General features: G+C 39.0%; 2 protein-coding genes across 3 annotated transcripts; both read right to left on the bottom strand.

The window, feature by feature from the left end:
• Positions 1–8,132: 8,132 nt before the first annotated feature.
• Positions 8,133–16,901, bottom strand: LOC117288281 (alternative oxidase, mitochondrial-like). 2 transcript variants are annotated; one of them, XM_033769072.1, is made up of 11 exons: positions 16,469–16,901; positions 15,478–15,575; positions 14,882–14,977; positions 13,954–14,017; positions 13,062–13,153; positions 12,298–12,416; positions 11,761–11,853; positions 10,734–10,846; positions 9,908–9,985; positions 9,185–9,223; positions 8,133–8,525 (listed from the first exon to the last, which is right to left on the bottom strand). In XM_033769072.1, the coding sequence occupies exons 1-11, from the start codon at positions 16,766–16,768 to the stop codon at positions 8,400–8,402; spliced, it is 1,218 nt and encodes a 405-aa protein (XP_033624963.1). In that variant the 5' UTR covers positions 16,769–16,901; the 3' UTR covers positions 8,133–8,399. The 2 variants fall into 2 exon arrangements, with proteins under 2 accessions (XP_033624963.1, XP_033624965.1); XM_033769074.1 differs by lacking the exon at positions 9,185–9,223.
• Positions 16,902–17,847: 946 nt separating this feature from the next.
• Positions 17,848–24,893, bottom strand: LOC117288194 (chromatin target of PRMT1 protein-like). The gene is made up of 5 exons (XM_033768939.1): positions 24,811–24,893; positions 22,888–23,027; positions 20,619–20,775; positions 19,996–20,311; positions 17,848–19,602 (listed from the first exon to the last, which is right to left on the bottom strand). The coding sequence occupies exons 2-5, from the start codon at positions 22,956–22,958 to the stop codon at positions 19,334–19,336; spliced, it is 813 nt and encodes a 270-aa protein (XP_033624830.1). The 5' UTR covers positions 22,959–23,027; positions 24,811–24,893; the 3' UTR covers positions 17,848–19,333.
• Positions 24,894–25,450: the final 557 nt, after the last annotated feature.

Raw genomic sequence — 25,450 nt, 5'->3', positions numbered from 1 at the left:
TTCCAGCACACTACAGGGTGAGTCAAACCGATTAAGGAAAAGGGTACTTTTACCATAAACTAGAAAAAAAGAAGGCAGATTTAAACGCAAAGTATATCTTTTGTTTGGGAAGTGATAACGAATACAACAAACACTTTACAGATAAGTATCACTTCAGCTTATAATCGGTTGCACTCAATGTTCTGTCCATGTGTGACCATTATCAATTCATCGACGTCATCATTTACTCCGCCATCTTGAAACTAACGATAAAACAAGTTCAAACAGCATTTTTAAAGGCAGTGGACACTATTGGTAATTACTCAAAAATAATTATCATCATAAAACCTTTCTTGGTTACGAGTAATGGGGAGAGGTTGATGGTATAAAACATTGTGAGAAACAGCTCCCTCTGAAGTGACGTAGTTTTCGAGAGAGAACTAACTCTACGACTTTGATTTCGAGACCTCAAGTTTAGAACTTGAGGTCTCGAAATCAAGCATCAGAAAGCACACAACTTCGTGTGACAAGGGTGTTTTTTCTTTCATTGTTATCTCCCGACTTCGATGACCGATTGAGCTCAAATTTTCACAGGTTTGTTATTTTATGCATATGTTGAGATACACCAACTGTGAAGGCTTGTCTTTGACAATTACCAATAGTGTCCACTGGCTTTAACCCAAATACAATAAAAACAACTCTCAAAGAATCGAGGTACTGCATGAATCGATACTTCCGGATATTGATTGACTTTGTCACATGCTCACTTCACCCCCCCCCCCACCCACCCCCATCTACTCCTCCACTCACGCAGAAGAGCTAGTATGAACCAAACACTGTGGAGGGCTTATGCCATAAATTGGCATACATTATATATTAATAGGAAATATTCCTGCAATTATGTTGGCTACTTAACCAGTCACCCTTGTCAACAACTTGTAGGCCCCACCCTTTATAGCATAAGTATACAGTGTAGACAAAGTATAACACCGCAATTGGAACAATAAACCACACGCAGTTATTTAATTAATAATTATAATGTGTTTCAACAAAAAATACGCTAACGAAACAGTTCCACGTACCTCTGTCTCTAAATAGTGGTAGCGTTGAAACCACTGTAACAGTTGTTCTCTTAACTTTATAGAGGTAGCATTTTAACAGTTTTTCTTTAATTTTTAACAACCCTACATATACAGGAGAATCGTTGTAAAAAAAACGATGACTCATTATGCAGTGATGATTATTGCCTGCTCGATGCGCCGAGGAAAATAATAATGTAGCGTAGCACTGTTATCATTACCAACTAGATGAAGGGTGATCGATCGACAAGAACCAAATAGGGAGAAGAAAAAACAGGTGAATAGTAGTATTCTGGTGTTCGTCACCTTTGAATGTCAAGGTATGGGGGCGTGGATTATGTGGGAAGGAGAAGGGTAAGCTGGATAGTTTGTGCCATCAGATTGGCTGTTATTGTGGTTTCTCTGTGGACCCCGGTTCGATTCCTTGAATTCGAATTGGGTTTCTTCCAATTCACCTCTGTGGACCCCGGTTCGAATCCTTGAATTCGGATTGCGTTTCTTCCAATTCACCTCTGTGGACCCCGGTTCGAATCCTTGAATTCGGATTGCGTTTCTTCCAATTCACCTCTGTGGACCCCGGTTCGAATCCTTGAATTCGGATTGCGTTTCTTCCAATTCACCTCTGTGGACCCGGTTCGAATCCTTGAATTCGGATTGGGTTTCTTCCAATTCACCTCTGTGGACCCCGGTTCGAATCCTTGAATTCGGATTGGGTTTCTTCCAATTCACCTCTGTGGACCCCGGTTCGAATCCTTGAATTCGGATTGGGTTTCTTCCAATTCACCTCTGTGGACCCCGGTTCGAATCCTTGAATTCGGACCGGGTTTCTTCCAAATAACTTTCACCTCTGTGGACCCCAGTTCGAATCATTGAATTCGGTTTGGGTTTCTTCCAGAAGACTTTCACCTCTGGTGGACCCCGGTTCGAATCATTGAATTCGGATTGGAATTCTTCCAAATGACTTTCACCTCTGTTGACCCGGTTCATATACTTGAGTTCGGATTGGGTTTCTACCAAATGACTTTTACCTCTGGTGGACCCCGGTTCGAATCATTGAATTCGGATTGCGTTTCTTCCAAGTGACTTTTACCTCTGTTGACCCTGGTTCGATTCCTTGAATTCGGGTTGGGTTTCTTCCAAATGACTTTCATCTCTGTGGACCCAGGTTCGAATCCGTGAATTCGGACTGGGTTTCTTCCAAATGACTTTCACCTCTGTGTACCCAGGTTCGAATCCTTGAATTCGGATTGGGTTTCGTCCACATGACTTTCACTTTTGTGGACCCAGGTTCGAATCATTGAATTCGGATTGGGTTTCTTCCAAATGACTTTCACCTCTGTGGACCCCGGTTCGAATCCTTGAATTCGGATTGCGTTTCTTCCAAATGACCTATACCTCTGTTGACCCAGGTTCGAATCCTTGAATTCGGATTGGGTTTCTTCCAAATGACTTTCACCTCTGTTGACCCCGGTTCGAATCCTTGAATACGGATTGGGTTTGTTCCAAATGACTTTCATCTCTGTTGACCCCGGTTCGAACCCTTGAATTCGGATTGGGTTTCTTCCAAATGACTTTCACTTCTGTGGACCCAGGTTCGAGTCCGTGAATTCGGACTGGGTTTCTTCCAAATGTCTTCCACCTCTGTGGACCCCGGTTCGAATCCATGAATTCGGATTGGAATTCTTCCACATGACTTTAACCTCTGTTGACCCGGTTCGAATCTTTGAATTCGGATTGGGTTTCTTCCAAATGACCTTTACCTCTGTGGACCCCGGTTCGAATCCCATCCCAGAGTTTTGTATTTTGATTTTCTTGCAGTTGCCAATTTACCTCTGTGGATTCCCAGAGCCCTGCATTTGTATTCGGATTTTGTTTTCCCAATTGGCTTTCACTTTTGTGGAACTGGTTCGAATCCAAGACCAGAGCATTGCATTACTTTGGATTGGGTTGTTTTCCGATTTGCCTTTCACCTTTGTGAACACCGGTTCGAATCCCGTACCAGTGCATTGCATTGTTTCGGGTTGGGTTTACTTCCAATCACCTTCCAACTCTGATCGAGGGCCCGGTTCGAATCCAAGTCCAGAGCCTTGAAATAATTCGGTTCGATGTTCTTCTATAGTGTCTTTCATCTCTGTTTTTGACCCGGCCGGTTCGAATCCCGGAACAGTCCCTTGAATTCGCAAAAAGTTTACTCTCAATTGGCTTTCCTCTCTGTGGACCTGGTTCCAATCCCGCATCAGAAACTTCTCTCGGGTTTACCTTTCACCTCTGTATTTGCCTTGCATTCGTATTAAGTTTTCTTCAAATGTTATTTCCTCTGTGGACCCCGGTTCGAATCCCAGAACAGAGTCTTGCATTAATTCGGATAGACTGTGTTTCAATTGCCGTCCATACCTCTAAAAAGATCCCGGTTCAAATCCCGGCTTATTTTGATATTTTTCCAATTGCATTTTACCCATGTGGACCCCTAGGGCCTTGCATTCGTATTCGGGTTTCTTCAATTATTATGTTCCTTTTCTCACCTATGTGGATGTTGAACCCGGTTTGAATCCCGGACCATATCCCTCCATTTGGAGTTGGTTTTCAGTACCTATCTAATACCCGATTCCATGAGGTTAAACCTATTTTGGATATTCCATACAAAAACAAATACGTAATTTTCTTCGTCGTCTTTTTTATACACGGGTACATATTCATGCCTACGGACCACATGGTGTATTATAGTCCCCTTTGATGGTATTTTGTGCTCATAAGTTTATACCCGCGACATCATCGGGGTACTATCGTCATTGAAGGGAGTGATAAGTTTCCAAGTGATAACGTGGACGGTCGGGTTGTGATACCATCGAACTCAACAGCAGCACTTGAAATATAGGCTGTCGTTGTGAGGGTACCAGTGATTCAAGTGGGGTACAATTTGAGGAGGAGATCACGGGTAATTGCATATAGTGTCTACTATACTATTTTTAGTAGGCCCCTATACATCACTTGGTTACATTGTTAAAATTTATTATTCACTTGCAGTTCGTCAAAGTTTTGGTTATCATCCGGAATGAGTAAGTTCCCAGGCAAAAACATCTGTCAGGTTTAATAATTAGCGCACACATTATTATGCGACTCCCCCGTTAATTTGTAAGATGGTTACAAAAGAGTATAGCGTGAACATGTTTGCTTTGAATTATGTTTGCAACAATGACTTAAAAACGAGTATTGTTGGCGTTGGATGTTTCGAACTCAGAAGTACAATAGCATAGTACACATTTTACGACTGCGGTAGTGGTAAATGGTTATTTCACATTTCGCAATCAAGTCGTTCCCCATAAAGTACTAAGCACCAATAATACATCAAACAGAACGACCTGTTGCTTGCGGCCACTCAACGTTTGTGTTTCAAAGCACCGCTTGTACTTTAGGCCTCAAGTCTTTTATTATGTTGGGTGAAAAAAATACCTCTTTCTCAAAAAACTACATTACTTCAGAGGAAGCTGTTTATCACAATTGTGTATACTATCAACAGCTTTTGGTAATTACCAATAGTGTCCACAGTGTCTTTTAAAAAGGTTTCAATTCGCAAAGTGTAAAACAAAACAAAGTTATGATGTACATTACATGGTTACGTTCAGCACTCCCTAATTCTTCAAATTCCTCATCTAGTGATGTATGTCATAAAATACTGTCGTATCTGGTGCAATCGTGGCGTCATAATATCGAACATCTTACTATTTTTATACGCCAATCAAACTAAACGATTGTTGTGAAAACACATTGGTTTATTGATACCACATAATCAATAATCACATAAACCCACCAGGAGGTTTGTGTTTAAAAGCACGTGTCTTTGTACTTAGTTAATTACACAAATCAATTGACATTGACAAAACATACGTGTACTTTAGCAGTGGAAATTATACTATCATTGCAGTTGCGAAGATAGACATTCCTTGCAGAAATTCATAAAACCGCTCACAACAAAAACGACACGACTTCTGCTTATACCAGAATAAGGTTACTAGCAAAAATAGCATCCTGCTTAATCTCGCTTAGCAGAATATTAAAAAGCAAAACATTCTGATGAGAGTAAATAACTTATGCCATATTAAAGTGGTAGGGACTTTTAATATAGTGTGTGTATAGGAAAATAACCAAAATGTAATTACTGCCCATAATTTTATTATGTTTATCACTGAAAACCTTTATCACAGTCTGTCACTTCTGTGCGGACAATAAACACGTCGTTTTTAGGTATGTTAATTACAGATACCAGATGGGAAGTAAAGACGACGATGTCTGGACTAAAACAAAAACATTTTGTCACCAGCCTCAAAATATTGATACCTTTTGATGACTCTTCCTGTGCATAAACATGCAGTATTTGCTCTTGTGTCTAGCCTACTACGTGTCAGGGGCTGCCAAGGCAATGTACGTTTTACGTTATCGATTCATTAAAGGCACTATATGGACACTTTAGGTAATTATTAAAAATATTAATTGTTCTTAATTGTTAGCATTTCGTTGCAAAGCAGCCCAGTAACATAGATTAATACGCGACCCTTATAGAACGCTGTTTGTTTTTGAACGAAAACCCCCAACCTTTATATAAAGCCTATCATACAATGATTTCGTTTTTTTTGTATCAAAACTCCCCTTTTAAGAAACGAGTTGAAATTTCCCTACCCTTGAACACAGAGTCCATCTGTCTTTGCCATAGTGAATATTGAATTATTTCCATTTCAGAAATAATGGGGTCTGGAATTAGATAAATGGACTTAACGCTGAAACGAATCTCTTTGTACTGGAATTGTTAAGTGGAGTAGATTTGAAGTGGTTTTCAAAGGCCATTTGGAATAAAACACGCTTTGAATGGAAGTTGAAGCAATACATTCGTGATGAAAACTGTCACATTCTGTTTTGGTTTGTAGCAAAGGACATGATAACAAAATAACAAATTAACAGGTTGCTCTCTCTTTGAAAATTAACTCAATAATGAGGAAAAGCATCACTGGTAAATTAATGGGGGTTCATATTCACTGTGAAGTAATTTCACCAAAGAGTATGCGGGCCATCAAATGCCTTTCCACACGTCTTTTAGAGGCAGGTCAGGTCCCAGATTTTAGGAAAATAAAACAAAACTCAGTCCTTACAATAAATAACAGATTAATGGAGCTGGTCCATAATCACTCTCCAAAATGTTATGTCCTGGGGTTATGTCCGGAGGTCAAATTCATTGATATCCCTGAATTTCACAAAACTCTTCCTAACTTAAGACTAATCTTTAGGACTTAGGACGAGTCCCAACCATGCACTGTAGCATGCAAACCTTAAGATTAGTCGTAACTTAGGACGAGTTACTCGTCTTAACTCGTCTTAACTCGAGATAAGACGAGTCCTAACTCTTTGTGAAATCGACGGCAGCCACACAATATGATGGGTAACATAACGATTTTTAAGGCTTCCATTGCGGGCAGGCCTTGTACATAACCAACACGAAAGGCGACGGGGAAAACAAAACAGGTGCTTTAATCTAAGCCTGTAGGCCATAAGCTCAATAAATAGTAAGTCAATATGTCCATCTAAAATAATGTACAAGTCAACACAGTAGCATAGAATACCTCGCTACTAATTAACATTATAGCAAAAGCAAGAGTAAATAATTTCCTAGTCCGTGGACAAAAATTAACTTTCAGCAAATAATGGTGGCCCCAAAGATACACAATACATCACAAATTCCGTTGAAATAATGTTTTGCGATTTCATAGGTCTGATTAATATCGCAAGATATCGTTAAAAATATTTCCGATGTCGCAAATACTGTTTACTGCTACTATTATTTTTTGCAAATAGCATTTGCGGCATCATATTTATTTGCATATTTTGTTTGCACATATATTTTTTGGACATCGTAAAATATGCAAACATAACATTTCAATAATACTTTCAAAGATATTTCAATTTACTCCGCAAATATACGTTCAATAAATAAGGTCACTTCAGGGCCAAAAAGAAAAGAAAAAATGTATTAACATGCGGTTCGAAAATTAGAACAAAATAATAAATGATAAATGAATTAGAAACATCATTATATTATGTTACATGGGTAGGCAATCCAGAGCTGGCTCGCTGATGAAGGGACCCAGGCCTTCACCAGCTCTGGCAATCGAACCGAGGCGGCCTTCAACAGCTAGTCCCACTAACGTCATGAAATCAATAGTTTTTAATTTCCTTTGATGGTTTGACATGAGCTGTAAATACGTTAACCTTTCATTTGTATAGAGTTGTCAACCACCGGTTCTTTTCAGAAACAACACTACTCAAAAGAGATTCACACAACATGGTGCTGCCACAAAACCTCACCTAATTACCTGTTATTTGTATGCGATAATTCTTGCAAATGTCAATTTAAGGTGATACACCTTATAAATGCTATATTATTTATCACTTTAAAAAAACTCACATTATGAAAGACACTACTTAAAGAGGGCGTGCTCCAAGGTTTAAATTCAGACTTGGAATTTGTCCACACTTTTGGAGTGCATTTCAACCATGAGTTTGATCTTGGAGCCTCTCTAATATATAACATTACTCCATTTATATACCAAAAATATATACTATATAGATAAGACATATTAAACCATGGAACTCTATGTTTACTTTCGTTAAATTCCTAAGAAAGCACCACAAAATATACTAATTTTTAAACAGGCAAATTGTTTGCCCAATTACTTTTGGTTTGTTCCTTCTCACATCCAGCCTGTATAGGTTGATGGATACTATTAGTAATTGTCAAAGACCAGTCTTCTCACTTTAAGTATCTCAACATATGCATGAAATAACAAACCCGTGAAAATTTGAGCTCAATTGGTCATCGAAGTTGCGCGATAATCATGAAAGAGAAAACACCCTTGTCACACTAAGTTGTGTGCTTTCAGATGCTTGATTTCGAGACCTCAAAATCTAATTACAAGGTCTCGAAATCAAATTCGTGGAAACTATCTTCTTTCTCGAAAACTTTTTCACTTTAGACGACCAATTTAGTTCAAATTTTCACAGGTTTGTTATTTTATGCATAATGTTGAGATACACCAAGTGAGAAGACTGGTCTTTGACAATTACCAAATGTGTCCAGTGCCTTTAATTTGATAATTTTATTGTCTTTAGTCTTTAATATGATCCATGCTATTGTCTTTAATCTGATCCATGCTATTGTCTTTAATATGATCCATGCTATTGTCTTTAATATGATCCATGCTATTGTCTTTAATATGATCCATGCTATTGTCTTTAATCTGATCCATGCTATTGTCTTTAATATGATCCATGCTATTGTCTTTAATCTGATCCATGCTATTGTCCTGGTGGGAAGGGATTACTATCATCTGATTTGAGATCGCTCAGTGAGTGATTCACCTCCCTATGGTGTGCTTCGTCCGCTCTGATGGCCAACATCATATCCCTCATTAGGGCATCAGGCTGCAAAACAAATAAACAAACACAACTATTTCAGAAAAAAAAGTAAACAGTTGGGTAATCAACAAGGAAGAAACAGTCAGCCCCCCAACCCCTTCTTACAAATGTCTGGTTTCTCCATTTATAATGTGTACTACATGTAGCTAGTGATGGGGAAAAAATCCCCCTTCAGAGGATCAGTTATACTTTTCTTAAATCAACTCACTTTCTAACCCCCCTCCCCCACATTGTTTTTATCATAGCCTTGGCTGCCTTATTAGCAATAGAACAAATTTAACAGAAACTGGTGTACACTTCAGATTGGCAAGACTCCTTGCACATTCAGCTTATGATAGGACCAGACACGAGAGGGCAGCACACTTACACAAAAGTTATGTTTTCAGGTTTTAGTCATTTCAGGTGGTGAAAATCACAATGTGTTTGCTGCCACCTTGTGGTTTGAGAATGAGTGTGTCCAAATAATAATACCTAGCTTGAGTTTATTTTGTGAAGGAAAAAATGTTTTTTTTTTTTTTTGGGGGGGGGGGGGTGGGGACAGCGCTGTGACCGTACATGATTGAAAAATCATACCAATACATGTAGTCCAGCTGATAATTTTAATGTACAGCCTTTGTAAGGCACATTTTCCAGTGAAACATTTGAAACTTAAAGGAACACGTTACCTTGGATCGGTCGAGTTGGTCTTTGAAAAGCGTCTGTAACTGTTTGTTATAAAATGCATAAGGGTAGAAAGATGTTGTTAAAGCCATTGGACCCTTTCGGTACAGAAAAAAAAATAAAAGTTCACAGATTTACAAATAACTTACAGGGTTTACAGAAGGTAGTGGTGAAAGACTTCTCTTGAAATATTATTCCATGAAATGCTTCACTTTTTGAGAAAACAGTAAAACAATATAAATTCTCGATAGCGAGAATTACGGATTTATTTTAAACACACGCGCGCGGATACAAGGGTGGATTTTCCCGTTATTTTCTCCCGACTCCGATGACCGATTGAGCTTAAATTTTCACAGGTTTGTTATTTGATATAGAAGTTGTGATACACGAAGTGTGGACCTTGGCCAATACTATTTACCGAAAGGGTCCAAATGGCTTTAAAGTAGAATACAATGATCCACACAAACATGCCTCAAAATTGCATGTTTTTTTCCTTTTACCTCATCGACTAACACAGCCATGTTAGTTCGCAAAGTAAAAGGAAAAACCACGCAGTTTCGAAGGATGTTTGTGTGGATTGTTATATTCTACTTTCAAAACATTCTACCCATCATATGCATGTTATAACAAACGGTTACAAAAACTCGACCGATCCAAGGCAACATGTCCCTTTAATGAGATATATCAGTCTCAAAATAAAAGGTCTCAGAAAGAGTAGAAATACCTACCTTGAGTTTCCAGTATCTGACTGCTAGATCAGGAGCGGCCATGTTACCCCAAACTTTGAGCTTCCCATCATCAAGGTCCTGCAAGAAATTATACAAAATGATCCTCTGAATGTCAAGGAAGGTCTGTAGGGAAGGATAACACTGATAACTCTTTATAACTGAAAATATAGATAACATGGGGAGATAATATGTATTTTCTTTATACTGGACCCCAAGCTCTGGTGTCGTCAACAGCAGAGTGTGGGTTTGATACCCAGTCACGACACTTATGCCTGTGATTGCTTCTTAACAAGTTATGAAGGTAGTGCATCAGTCTGCTGTACCAGCCAGACCCTTAGTGGTTGGTACCCAAGCTTAAATCTTTAGTGAAGGAGGTAAGCCTGTCTCAACCCTAGGAGTTGGTAGCAATGTGTAGCCCTCACCTTGACTAGTGGCTGTCTGGCCTTGTGATGTTAGACTATCTCTCATTCAAAACACTGTAAATAACACTGTGTGGATGCGTTTCAAGTCCCTACATTATGTGGGCTTCTTTTTTTGTTCTCGGATCTATCACTTTGTATGCAGCAAACAGAGATCCTTGTCATATTATTTTGATTGGTGAAACATGCATCAAAATGTCCTCTTTATTTTGCCTTTTAACTACTGCATGTTTTCAGAACAATTGAAAGCACAAGGAGGTTTAGAACATAAAACCCTGAATCAGGAAAAATCCTGAGAAATCAAATGCCCGGTGCTTTTTTCCCTGAACCAGAAATTTGATCATTTTAAGCATTCCTCTCTTCTTCTCTAAATCCCATCTGAATCCTTTGTTCATTGGCAATAATACCTTTATGAGTTTTGTGTAAGTGATGACGGCCTCCTCTTCCAAGTAGCCAACAAAACGGTGGCAGAAACGCGGACTACACAGGTATGCAAAGAAGAACAGGTTGACAGAGATCCCTGAAAAATAAAATAAAAAATGAAACTCATGTTACCCTTTTATTCCCCCTCCTGAAAACGATCTGTAGTAACTTACATGTAGGACTTCAGAAAATTGGGTTAATGTGTTCTCTAGAGGACAGTTGACTAGTGTTACAGTAGCTGGGAAGTTTGGAGGAGCTGTAGTAAAGCTAGCAAAGTCTCTATGATTCTGTATAGTGCCCTCTCTTGGATAATATTGTTTAGTCTCAATGTTGTTTAGTCTTATTGTTGTTTACAAGATGGCTGCTGGAAGAGTTCAGTCACGCACGAATCAAGCTAGTTAAATTCATCGAATATCTGTTTCCACGACTGGTGATAACACCATCAGTGCAGCTGGATTGAAACTTTAAGTTGTTACACACCAACAGTTCTTTTCAGATGAGAATATGAGCTGGCCTGTGTGAACAATGTGGTTAATTGAACAAGTTGCCTTGGATCGGTCGAGTTGGTCTTTGAAAAGCGCTTGTAACCACTTGACATAACATGGTTAGAAAGATAATGTAAAGTAGAATAAAATGATCTACACTAATATGCCTCGAAATTGTGTGGTTTTCCTTTTACCTCGTTGACTAATACGGTCGGCCATTTATGGGAGTCAAATCGTTTACTCCTACACATGTAAATAGTCGACCGTGTGCGTTCCCAAAGTTTGGTAGTTCACAAGGTAAAAGGAAATCCATGTAAATTCGAGGCAAATTTGAGTGGATCATTATATTCTACTTTTACATTATCTATCTAACCATATGCATTTCATAACAAACGGTTTCAAACGCTTTTCAACAACCACCTCGTCCAATCCAAGGCAACGTGTTCGTTTAAGAACATGGAAACAATCAAATACATCAACAAGTGCTGACAGCAGCCCTCATGATACCAGTTAACCTTGTACTTACCCTGGGTCAATAAGACGCCAAACATAAATAGTTTACCGGGCTTCCTAAGCTCCAGAGCGGTCATTAAATGCATCCTCTCATTCTCTGCTTCCTCTAATGAGACAATAAAACAAATTCCACTAAATTCATTCTTACTGTACTTGGTTGGTATTGCAACTGAAATAATAGCACCCTCGTTTACAGGTTTCCTCAGACTTGTGCGCTACTGGGATCACGTTAACTTATGACTTATCATTGGTTTAATTACCAGAAATACATTTGTAATAAGAATTGGTAGGACACTCCAACATGTCCAATGCATGCTCCCCGTGGAGCTGACTGAGATGGTTTATCAAAGGCAATAACGAGACAAATTTTTTACTTTGTGATTTAGTTTGAGTGTCATACTTGGCAGACACAGACTCTATAAAAGATAACTGAAAGTAATGTGCGCGGCGGGGACAAAAGTGGTGCGGGGGATTGCCATAGTTGAGTGATAGTGATGAATAACAACGTCTTGCACCAAGACTAGCCATGTAGGGGTTTAATGGGTCATACCAAGTAGCGTATGTATCCATCCATGGTCTCGCTGCAGTTTTCTGAGTGATCTTAGATGCCTCGTCATGGCTGCTACCATCCCTGGAACTCCAGCGACTGTCTCCAGGAAAATGATGCGACTATATTGAGAAAAAAGTAAAGCAAGCACACTGTCACTGAAATCCAATTAAGCAAAATCACATAATTTTTGTTCAGCTAAAGAATGTCACTTAAAAACACTGGTGCCGGAATTTCATTTCTGAAGAGATACAAATAATAAGGAAAATCTTATTGCGAATTATGCGAGTCTATATGGTACATATTTTTAAAGGGCACCAATGGCTAGAAAGCTGGCATAATACAGCCTGTCATTTCTCAGTGTGGCCAAGTGATATTCCAGTCATTGCTATATCATGCCAGATATATGGCAGAGGGTGCCCCCCCCCCAATATTTCATTTTTACAGAAGTAAGCCCACTGACATGCCTAAAACCATGCCAGAAAAAACTATGCCAGATTATCAAGCACCGATTGGTCTTTATTCAGCAAGTGAATTTGTTCGTTCATTCTTTCCTCTGGATGGGTTTATGCACATTTACGTTGAATTCATCAGTTCATATCAGGTCATTGAAGGGGCACAGCAAGTTCCCTCTGGTATAACGGGCACTTGAGGAAGATATCAATTTGTATTGCAACTCTGCAAAGGGCAACACAGCAAAAGCACTGGGCACTAATTATTGCGGGTGCCGAGGGTTATTTCAAGGCCTGCACATCTAGTTGACTTACATTAGCCATTTCGACTCTGATCGGACCCCTCTTTTGTATCCAGAAATCAGATCAAAACTGAACCTCATCGTCTGCACACAGGAGTAGGCAAACTGCAAACAAAAGACATCATCCAGTCTTTTTAAGAAACAAATAATCAGAAAAGGTCTTTACTTATTTATAGTGCACACTCCTTACCTGATTGCGTTTGAATTTGTAATTATTGCTTAGCAAGTTTCTGCCAATGAATGGTTTTCTTGCCAGATAGGCCTATGGGTTTCTGATCGCCAAATTGTGTATGTGCCTGTGTAGCATTTCATGGCCCACCTGGTTTAGAGCATTACTGAAGTTATGATGGATAATATTAATTTATAATATTGTGAGTTTATAGCGCTTTTTCACTCCCGAACGGGTGTCTCAAAGTGCTTAAAATTATTACCCCTGGACACTGGGCCTTAATTCACTCCTTAAACCATCTCAGCTCCCTGGGGAGTAAACAGCCTCGTGCAACAAATGCGCTACTCGGCTAAATCAATCACAAGAACCATCTGTGCCCTCACAGGTACCCATTTACCCCTGGGTGGAGAGAAGCAATAATAGTTAAGTGTCTTGCTCAGGGACACAAGTGTCACGATCGGGATTCAAACCCTCACTCTGCTGAACAGAATCAGCAGAGCTTGGATGACTCAAGAGTGTGGGTTGGAATCCCGAAGCCCAGTAGTACAGTTCTACACTCACCTATCCTGTCCTCCATTTTTGGGAGTCTATATAAATAAGTGTTTGCGAAAGAATCAACTCCCAGAGTAGCAGAAATGGTAGACACACCTTGTGTGCGGACGGGTTTTGTTCCCCCGCATCAAGTAAAGGGCCAATAACTGCCTTTGTAAATTTTCTACTCACATTGGTAACTTACCCAGTCAACAAAACCCTCAGGTTTCTTGTGTGTTACCTCCACACCTTGAACTTCCCTCTCTGACCTGAAAACAAAAAGCATGTTTTAATCAATGTTACTGATACAACTATTTAGTTAAAATGGTAATTGTTAAAGACACTGGACACTTTTGGCAACTGTTGAAGACCAGTCGTCTCATTTGGTGTATCTCAACATATGCATAAAATAACAAACCTGTGAAAATTTGAGCTCGATCTGGTCTTCGGTGTTGCGAGATAACTATGAAAGAAAAAACACCCTTGTTACACGAAGTTGTGTGCTTTCAGGTGCTTGATTTTGAGACCTCAAATTCTAAACTTGAGTCTTGAAATCAAATTCATGGAAAATTACTTCTTTCTCGAGAACTAAGTTACTACAGAGGCAGGCCATTGCTCACAATGTTTTATACTATCAACCTCTCCCCATTACTCGTAACCAAGTGAGGTTTTATGCTGATAATTATTTGAGTAATTACCAATAGTGTCCACTGCCTTTAATTTTGAAATGGTACCATAATGCTGCAACAGTTCCTAATGTGAAGGGTTAACTTTTTGCCCACCACCAAATTGGTCTGTCTTCAATGACATTTGATTTGCCTCAACCAAAAAAGAAACAATGGGCCTACACTCCCAAATCCTCCAAAGTCAGACAGCTTAATGGGATATGACTTTGGAACATTGGGAAGTGGTGGGGAGGGGGGGGGGGTTAAAGCAGTACTGGACGACACTTTTCCCCTGGTATTGGACTTCACTCTTAGGAGCACTTCTGACAGTGAGATGTCATTTTTGTCTCGAGATTTTTTCAAGGCTGATGATTATGAGGCATTGAGCACAATCTCCTCTGAAAGTTTTCGCCAAGTATCAGGGAACTGTTGTTTAAATGTCTGTAGGATTTCTAATGACTCTCTCACCAAATTGGATGCGGCAGAAGATACTGTCCATCTTCATCCTTCTCTAGCTCTTTGCTCTTGGCTTCTTCTTCTGCCTTCTTCTCAATCCCCGTACGCCTGCAGTAAACAATTAAATTCTTAGTTTTATTTCAAGGGAAGGACTTGTGGTGGGAGACTTTTCATATCAATTATCTGGCCTGATACTATCTGAAAAGGAGCAGGTGTCCAACTTATTTATAATTTTTTTATGTTCTTTTGATCAGTGAGAACAATGGAAAAGGACAGGTCAGTGTGATCAGCAATCATTTAAAGAAGCCTTCAGTTGTCCCACACAGATTTGAATGGCTGGTCGAATGAATCCCACTAATTATTGTAACTTAGCTTTCTGTCATATCTGTTTATTTAAGCTCAACTTCACCACTTCTCGGGCATATGAGAGGAAACTTTTAGTTGAAAATTATCCCGCATCGGTCCATTTCTGCAGGTGACACATTCATTTTGCATAGATCCCCTTATAAAGTAATTTAATCAACTGTCTATCTGTCAGTCTGTGGGGTGATTTTTATTCAACTAGCTGTAGGGCGAGGGGGGAGGGGAGGAGTTCTCCCTGTACTTGCCGAAAATGTGGTGCTGGTGCTATTTCTCCTACATCACCTTCCTGTTTGTGTACACCTTTGTCGTCGCCCTGTGGTGGAGAGGTGCTCAGCAACTTTGCCTGTTTTAAAATGAAGAAAAATTTGAACTTTTCTTTTCAGACAATTGCTTAGACTAGTTTTTTTGAAATTTGCTCGATCGGATCAGTCAAGTCACTTTTGTCAATTATTGACTGTAATTTAACAAAGGCAAGGTTTAAAAAGTTACTAGGCCTATATGCTCAACATTTGCAATGTCAGTGAAGCTAATTAAGCTGCAATTCAATTTGACTAAATGGTTCACAGTAAACCAAATAGGACAGTTAGTCCTCAGTTGCAGACGAGTGCAGAGAATTTCAAGAGAACCCGAGATCCCCGACCAATGGTAAAATCTGTTAGTGTTAGACTGAGTTTGCAGTTGAACTTAGAAATATTATCCAATGTATGACGATGAATGATGTATGTGATCCTCGTAGTTTACAACTTCTAGTTCTACCTCCAGTACATGCTTATTATCACCATAGTCTACACTACCAGTACCAGACCACATTGGCCTCACCCTAAATAAAATATAAATTAAAAGATGAAGGTAACGCACCGGTTAGGCGTTGATTTAATCAGCTAAACAATGTGCTTTCATTTCCCACCCACCAACACAACTAACCACAGCTACAGGGAATCCGAAATGATAATCCCTTTCCACTAGATTATAAACTCAAATCACTTCCCAACCCCATCTCATCCCATATTCTCCGATCTGCTAGTTTATCACCCCGTCTGTTTTACTCTTCTGTTCAGAGGTGCTGCTTTGATCAGTTGTGTCTTCCTAAATCCTAGTAGTACAGTAGGCCCTACAAATTATATAATCCTTCTTCATCATGTTACTTTCGGTCAACTTTTCGTTTGAAAATCTCAGTCTGTTTTGGTTTTAAGCAATCAATAAAAGTATCAATGAATCACGAATAAACAACTTCACCTGCTGAATGTGTATGCAGCCCACCAACGCCAATCGCTTCAAACCAGCAGAGGATGTACTCGAACATCCGAATCCAGCTGTTATGGTTTTCCCCGGGTCGCAGTAACTACCGTGATTCAACGGGGAAGCTCGCCCGTGAAACGACACCACACTAGGTGTGTGGTGACTGCCAGTCGAGATGACACATAGGAATTTTCTGGTGGCCAATCTGCCCGATTCGCAGCTCAAATTAACAGCGCCCACATGGATAACCCTCGTAATAGATGACGGCAGAAGACTTTTACTTGTTAATGGCAACATTTTACAGTAAATTGATTATAATTCATGTTAAACTTTGTGTCGGTATTCAATGGAGATGGTTTATAGAAATATCCCTCCAGAGTAGTCTACTAGAGAGCACTTTTCACAACAAACACACACTGACCTCCTCTGACGACAGAGCCTAGGCCACACCGGCCGGCGGCCCGTCCCCCCGTACAGCGCACACGGACGCACAGTACGTACGTAATCATGCTATTTTTGTACTGTGTGACTGGCTGGCCATTGCAACAATGCCCGAAAATGACGAAATTAGTTGTACTGTTGCAGCTCTGAGCTGTAATTTTCCATGATCCAAGGCCTTTATTCAATTTCACAGAATGTCGCTGTTAAGTACCCCCGAGTTACAGATTTGATTAATTCTAATATTTTTGTCTGTATCTTCGCTGAAGGAGTGTAGTATATTTTTATTCCGTCAATCAAACATCATTATTTTGAGGCGGCCAGTAATGAAGTTTTACCGATACGGTTCATTCTGTCAAAAAAGTTCTTGTATTAGGTCAATAAATAATTATTTTCGAAATGCACTGCCCAATAATTATATAATAAAAAGAGCAGGGAAGGTTCACGTGTGGTAATCAAAACAAATATTAACTTAAAAACTGACTTGGTAACGAGCATTGGAGAGCTGTTGGTAGTATAAAACATTGTGGGAAACGACTCCCTCTGAAGTAACGTAGTTTTTGAGAAAGAGGTAATTTTTCACTAAAATAATAAAAGACTTCTAGCTGAAAGCACACTAATTCGTCCAACAAGGGCGTTTTTTCTTTCATAATTTTGTTGAAACTTCGATGACTGATTGAACCCAAATTTTCACAGGCTTGTTATCTTATGCGATTGATGAGATACACCAAGTGAGAACACTGGTCTTTGAAAATTACCATGTGTACAGGGCCTTTAACAATGAAGCTCTAATAAATAAAACATGTTCATTATCATATAATTAACATCAATGTATTGTAAAAACCTATCTCAAAAACTGAAAACATAAATCTCACCCAGATAATTTACCTATCTTAGAGACAATAGGGACAGGGACAAAGCCACACTAAAACCATCAGTTGAAATGTAGAAACAGTATTTATTACAAAAGACAAATAAACCAAAATAATACACAAACACTACAAAAAAGGTTTCAAACAATTCATAAAAACGGCTGGCCTATAAACACTAACTGTATATTTTGATGCATGTGCATGCCAACTAAAAGAACTGCACTGGTTTAAAAAAAAAAGAAGTGTTTTTGTGTGATATTACAAATTTAAGCAGAGATTTATATACACTTTGACCTAGATATTAAATTTCTTTGTTTCTTTGCCTGTAAAAAGATGAAGACTTCAAATTCAGGACAAGACGTCTCGGAAGATTACAATTACACAGACAAGATAAGGATCGTTGAAAACTTCTCAAGAGATATTGAAAATACAAAATCTCCCAAAAACAAAAAATACATAAATACAACTCAAACTTTTCAGTTCCTCATCTTAGAAAAAACTGCAGCTGCAGAGATAGATTGAATTGAAATACTGTAAAAGTTGTGACCTATCTAAAAAAGAAACGTACTAAAATTGAAAACACATGTCTACCTTTTTCCAGGCTAAAACATAATATTGTTTAAAATATAAAAAACTTTCCATGGTCAAATTTATCAGGGGATGTCAGTATCTATAACACTTTCGGATCTTGTTTAGCTTTAAAAAGGAAGCAGTCACCAAATTATATAACCCTTTGGTGTTAAAAACCTTGAGTACAATATGTAAATTTCAATTCATACCACCACTAATTTAAAGAAACAAGGTCCCCCATTGAATACTTGCAAACACTACAGTTCACTACAGTTACTCACTGCAAGGTCATTTTAGACTTGAAATCAAATTGGGTGCATTTGCTGTGACTCTACCAGCTTGTTTATCCCATCATGCTTTACAGCTGGAAAGCAATGTGACAGCAAGTGTGCACACTTTTACTCATGTCTTTCAGAAAAAGAAATTATGGGAGTGTAGCAAGTTAGCTATAACATGACTCGATTCCAAGTCTACAAGACTATAATATGTAGTCTACTGCTTTGAAAAACATATCTTTGAGGTGAAAATCTCATCATAATATTATAAAGCATGCACACAAAAAGAGCTCTGGAATAAGCTCAGCATAATTTGTTGGTCTAACAATTGTTCATATACTTCAGCTGATGTACGTCTATTCTGTCAAACAGAATACCTTTTAAAAGTAACTTAACTTTATTGAGAATGTTTGCAATCAGATGATACATAAAACAATGCATTTGTCACTGTATTAAACAAAGAAATTTGCTTGTAATGGTGTTGAGTATATAGCCTATCTTTGCTTAAAATTACTGCTTAAGTTTATCCTAAATTAAGGAAATTACTTTATTTTTACACTTTGGAGGCATTAACAGTTTTCCCAAGATTTGTTCGTTGCCACCAGATATCTATAAGCTGTGGAACAAAATGCCATTTGAGGCACAGTGAACTCTTATAAGAAGACACATTGTCAATGGTTTAGGTATACATTCTACAAAGTGATTGGTCATTCCATATCGGCTTCAGCCATGTACGCATCCAACTCTGCGTCAAGACCTGATCTTGTATTTGACATGTATGCATCGAGCTGGTTGTCCAAATCCTCTTTGTTGACTTGCACCTGGGCCGCTGCTCCGCGTCCCCGCCCGCGTCCCCCACGGGCACCTCGTCCTCCTCGACCACGTCCACGCAACTGCCCACGGGCACCGGCACCGCGAACTTGGAACCCTGCCATTTGTTGCTGTTGCCCTCCTCGTCCTCCACGACCTCGGGCACCTGTGACATGGATTTAAAAGTCAAATAATCACCAAGAGCTTGTCAAATAATCACTGAAACCTCAATCATTTCTGACTGAATTAATAGGATAATTTATAAGAAAACAGAGGAGAAATTGTGTGATGACTGTCTTCATTTTCAATGTCTGGTTGGGCACATGGCTTGGTCCATACACATAAAGAGAACATCCCTCAAAAATCCAGTACATGTACATCACTGGCCAAATTATCAATGACGATTTTCTGACACCGTGATTCTCAAGTTAAATCATTTGTGCAAGGTTGTAGCCAGAAAGCATCTTTATTTCAGTAGGGTAGTGAACCTCAATCTGGTCTCTTTGTAAGGCTCAATACAAAAACAGGGGGGAAATCTATTGAGTAAAAAAATACGTACCTCTGGCAGCTCCTCTCGCACCCCTCTGGATCCCTTGTCCCCTTCCAACACCCTGTCCCCTCGCCACTCCTCGCCCGCGTTGTCCGCCTCGTTGTCCACCTTGTAGTCCTCGCATCGCTCCCCGTCCTCTTCCTCTTGCGCCTGTGTTGACCCTCATCCCAGGCCCTCTGGCGATCCCTCGTCCCCCTCTGGTGAACACTGTACCTCTGACGCGACCTCCTCCTCGCACTCCACGTAACCTCCCTTGCCCTCGCTGGCCCAGCGGTGTACCAAGTCTCCCTTGGATGTTGGGTTGACCAAGACGCTGTTTCAGTGACTGAGACAGAGAAATGAGAAAAGTTGGTGAGAGTGGCTTTGCTATAATCCATGTGCTTATTATCACCCATGAGAGTGTCGATGGCCAGCGACGTTCAAAAAAGGTTTGGCTTAGTAGACTAGAAACAGGTCGAGTGGTTTGTGGTTCGTCATTTGCCTCATGAGGAGGAACATTTCTGTGCAACATTCCATATCGGTCATAAGTTATCTGAATAAAATATCCTAATGAACTTGTTGTGCATTTGACATTTATTTGCTCTCGACCGCAAGGCCACAACACCCCACCAACGATTTGCTTAAAACTTTACCTGCTTAGCGGGATTCATTGCAGTCTGGACAGTCATCCTGTTCTCCATCTGCATTGCTAGTCGTCTGTTAGCTGCTGATACCTGCTGTTGCTGAAGCATGGTCTCTGTCCGCTGCTGGGCAGTCACTTGGGGTCTGTTCTTGATGATCTTGGTGAATCTTTGGGAATTTGGTGGGGGGAAGGGGGGCAAGAGGGTATATTTTTTTTTCTCTCTCTATGTTTTTAACTTTGTTAATTTATCGAAGAGGAGTACAGTCTGAATGTGGGTTAAGCAACAGCTTCCCCAAAAGAAAAGAAAATGCCGCAAGTATGGCTCAGGACAGAAAGAGTTTACGTATGTAAAGTCACTGAGTGTGGCATGACCTGGTGTGTGCTGTGTGACATAGTAAAATATTCCTGTAAACTAACAAAGAAGTAAAAGAGGAGAGAACATACCCAAAACCGAGATTGTTGTACAACAACCTCTGATAGCTTGAAAACCAAGAAACAGGACAGAACAAAAATACAGAAGGAACAAGAAGTACAGAGTATTTTCCCTTTTGACAATGGATAATTTTTTTGTTGATGATTGGGGTACTTTTTTATTGTAAAAAGGAGAAAAATTTTGCCCAGAGAACTTTTTTTAGTGTGTTTTTGTTTTAAAAGGGACAAGAAGAAGAAAACAGGTAAAAATGACATTTCTCATGACTGCAAACCAGCTATTTCACTCTAAAGAGGCTGATGTAATACTAATAATGGAACTATCTACATCACTGTCAAAGATTTGATTCACAGCAAATGTCAGCATGTAAGCACTCACACGCCTTTTTATATAAAAGTTTTAACTTCTCTTCCCCGTCTCATGGAATTATGCACACACTCATAAAACATTCCAATTAGTGTATTTTTTAGTCTTGTGTTGTTTAAATTATGTGCATACGTGTATTTTTCCAACTTGCGCTGTACTGCCCGATGGCCCAAGTCAAGGATTGTGTTTTAAACAACTGAATTGGGGGCTTGACTGGATGGTTTCAATACATATTTTCTCATCTTAGTGAATAATCAGACGCGAACAAGAACATCATGAGACAGCAAGTGATGGATGAACAGAAAAGCTTTAGAAGGAGTTAGAACGAGAGATTCCCAACATTACCTCTCGACAGATGACCAAAGGTGTGGTCTAAAAGAGCGGTCAAATAAATGACCTGGTAGAAAGAACAGCCTGTTGCCACTTAATCAGTCAATCAATCTGGAGGCCATTGAGACTGTGGACAACAAGGACTGTATAATAAAAACAGAGACACCAGAATTGCCGCTTACAATCACAGTCTCACCCTTGGTCTCAATTTAAGACCAATTCAGGCAGACTGTGATCGGACATTACTGGCAGGAATAGACCGAGACCTCTCCGATTATGAGCACATCATAAACAACAAAATTCATATCAGCAATTATCAATCACTCATCATTAATATTTCATACTATTAATTCTGGTGGTATTCCACTACTCATGCTTTTTGGTTATTTGTGTCTTTACCATTGCCACTGTTTTCATTTTTCCACAATTTTGTTTCTATGCAGTGGAAATGACGATTCCTTGAATAAATGAGCCTCTTTTTCTCGCTTAAAAGAGCAAGACGGACTTTAACAGTTATATTAAGAATCAGAGCATCAGCGACTTGTTCTGAAAATCATCAACTCATGTTTCTTCAATGTTAGCTTTTGTGCACACTGCCTTTATGGCAAGTGATTTGGCAATGTTTCTTGTCATGACTGTGACAATGCCATTTGTCTTTATGCTCATTTTTCCCCCTTCATTTTATTACCATTGCACCTATTACATTGCCTCCGTCCTCTTTTATCAAGCCTCATGTTGTTTTAACATGCATCAAAACCACCAATCTCCCTGCTTTGTCATTTCCAAGCAAATGAGTATTAAGGTGGCTTCTTTTGCTCCATAGATTCACTTAAGAAGACTTCAGCTTCTTTCAGGAAGCATTTCACACGCTCTTGTGCTTGGGATTGAGAATTCACATCCTTATTTTTGTTTTAACAAAATATTTGTTAAGAAACTGCACCACAACTACGCATGTGAAACGCAAGATAGTTGACACTTAAAAAAATATCCTCCATATTGTGAATTTTTACCCTGTGCGCAGAATGTGATTTTTTTAAGGATGTCTTCTCTTACTTTGAGGAGTACCATTCTTCTTGCCAAACTCTAACCATTTAAATGGTTTTTGATGGCAATATTGATACAAATATGCAATGGTATTTTTGTTTTTTCTCACCGATCATTGAGTGTTTGTTTAGTTGTGCTTTTAAGCACTATCTTTGGGACGGGTGTGACCGCAGAATTCATGGTGCTGCTTTGTTATTGTTCGACTGTGTGTACACCGTTACGTTGTTGACTCAACTCAATGCTGGCTTTCTGTAAATGAAGAAAAACATATAAACAAAGAGGTGATTCAACATAATTAAAAAAAAAAGCAAAACATCATTAAGAATGGTAGTAACTTTCTTTTGGTAATTTGCGGTTCTTGCGAAACAATTTTGTTGACACCAATAATGTTGGAGTAAAAAAAGTAACGCAATAATCGGTAATCACTGCACTGCTTATCCAGTTTTGTGATGCAAGAAAATTCTCTTTACTTTTGTTTTCACTTTCGTATTGTACTACTACTACTAGTACTTGTCATTCAACTTTAATTTATACATAAAAATAGATAATCATTATTATGTTCGTTGACATTATTATCATAATCAATGTCTGAATGACAGTGAACATGGATGAAAAGAAGCAGTTGTTGGAATAAATGGAGGAAAAGTTTCCGTATGGCGCCACCACTTTTTCATTCAAAATTAAATAATATAGTATCTAATTTACCTGATTGATATATGCCTTTTTGTAAAAATGAGTGAAAACGTGGTGGCGCCATACGGAAAGTTATCCTAATAAATGGATAACTTTCCATAGCGCCACCACTTTTTCACTCATTTTTACAAAAAGGGATATTTCAATCAGGTAAATAAGTTCCTATAATTATTTCACATCGAATGAAAAAGTGGTGGCGCCATACGGAAATTGTTCCACGTACTATGCCTACTGTACTAGTTACTACCTAGTATAAAAAGTATTATATAACACCCAAGCAGATCCTTGCCATTTGATTGGATGGAGGATTGTCCGTCACGTGATAGCAAATAAAAGTACCATTGCACGCTGAGTCACTCGCCGTGCTTTTTCGTTCCATCCGAAAAGTACCATTGCACGCTGGCACGCTGCCAGCGTGCAATGGTACTTTTCGGATGGAACGAAAAAGCTGAGTAAAAACATCACTGCGTGCGCGTGTCTTTGGTAACGCAGCAGGTGTTACTGCAAGAAGGCATAGTAAAATTACTAGCATTCGGCTTCTACAGTTGAAATTGTATGTTTTGAAAGTTGTTTCTTTCAATCAAAATGACAAAGTTCTACTTGGATGTTATATAAAACAAATAATGAATGTTTTTCATTCGTGCAATGGTGCGAATATGTTCATTCGTTGAAAGCTGGAATGTTCCATTCAACTCGGCTCCGCCTCGTTGAATAGGACATTCCTTCTTTCAACTCATGAACATATTCGCACCATTGCACTCATAAACATTCATTATGTGTATACTACTACAGTAGTAGTAGTACTACTAGTACTACTACTACTGTACAGACTGTACTACTACTAACTACCTAGCCCTGCTGGCTGGCTCGTGCTAAATTAAATTAATGATTAATTGGATAACATTCCGTATGGCGCCACCACTTTTTCACTAATTTTTACAAAAAAGGATATCTCATTGAGGTAAATTAAATACTATATTATTTCATATCGAATGAAAAAGTGGTGGCGCCATACGGAAACTTTTCCGATTAATTTAATAATAGTGTAGGCCTAGTCCCGTAATTACAATTTAATTGACTGAAAGTTAGGAAATGAATAAGACACAACAAGACAAGTACCATAGAGGTTTGGCATTCAGCATGTTCAGTGCAGTGCTTATTCGGGACGTTTGCTTTGGAACGTAAATTGTAAAAAAAAAAAAAAATTACGGTCGTTTTATGGATGGTCCGGCAAACTTTCATTTAATTCAGTTTAAATCACAATGAAGTATTTCAATCCAAACAAAATATCAATCTTGATAATGCATACAAAGTTCATTCACTGAAAAAATCAACTTACATGACAAAATAATCGGTGAAAATGTACGTTTTTCAGAAGAATTCCACACAGTGCAAAATCATGTCCCGTCTACGAGTTTTCTTTTGCATAGAATAATACCCAAATTCGGAACTTAACCCAACTTCAGTTGGGCAATTTAGCTGGAAACAACTTTTTATTATTGAGTTTGCTTTTTAAAAATGTTATGACGAGGAACATTATAACGATAACCCCCATAGTAATTTAATATTTAACATTTTCTGTGCAATCACTGAAAATAGTTTTTATCTGTCCACAATGGGGTGATACTAATTTGGCAAACTCGCTATTTCATGCCCCATTTATAATTGGGCGCTATTTCAGTTCAGACAAAAAACGGTTGCGTGGCTGTTTTGGGTAGGCTTGTTTCGAGCAACTCACAAGCGAATAATAGCGAAGACTGTGTTGGAGTAAAAATTAAACAAGACTTTTCCTAGAGCCATGATTGTCTTTATTCTTCTTAAGGGGGGGGAGTCTATTTACCACCATAATTTTGTCTTAGGAGGTCGAGCCCATGATTTGGCAATGGCATGATTTGGCGAAGACTACTGCTTGGGACCATCGTGCTGGGACAGTGCACGTCGGTCCATCACCTGTAGACTTGGTTCAAGTCGGGTTTCAT

Source organism: Asterias rubens, chromosome 3, assembly GCF_902459465.1.
Source record: "Asterias rubens chromosome 3, eAstRub1.3, whole genome shotgun sequence".
NCBI classification, from domain to species: Eukaryota; Metazoa; Echinodermata; class Asteroidea; order Forcipulatida; family Asteriidae; genus Asterias; species Asterias rubens.
This window is presented reverse-complemented; position numbering and strand designations above follow the sequence as displayed.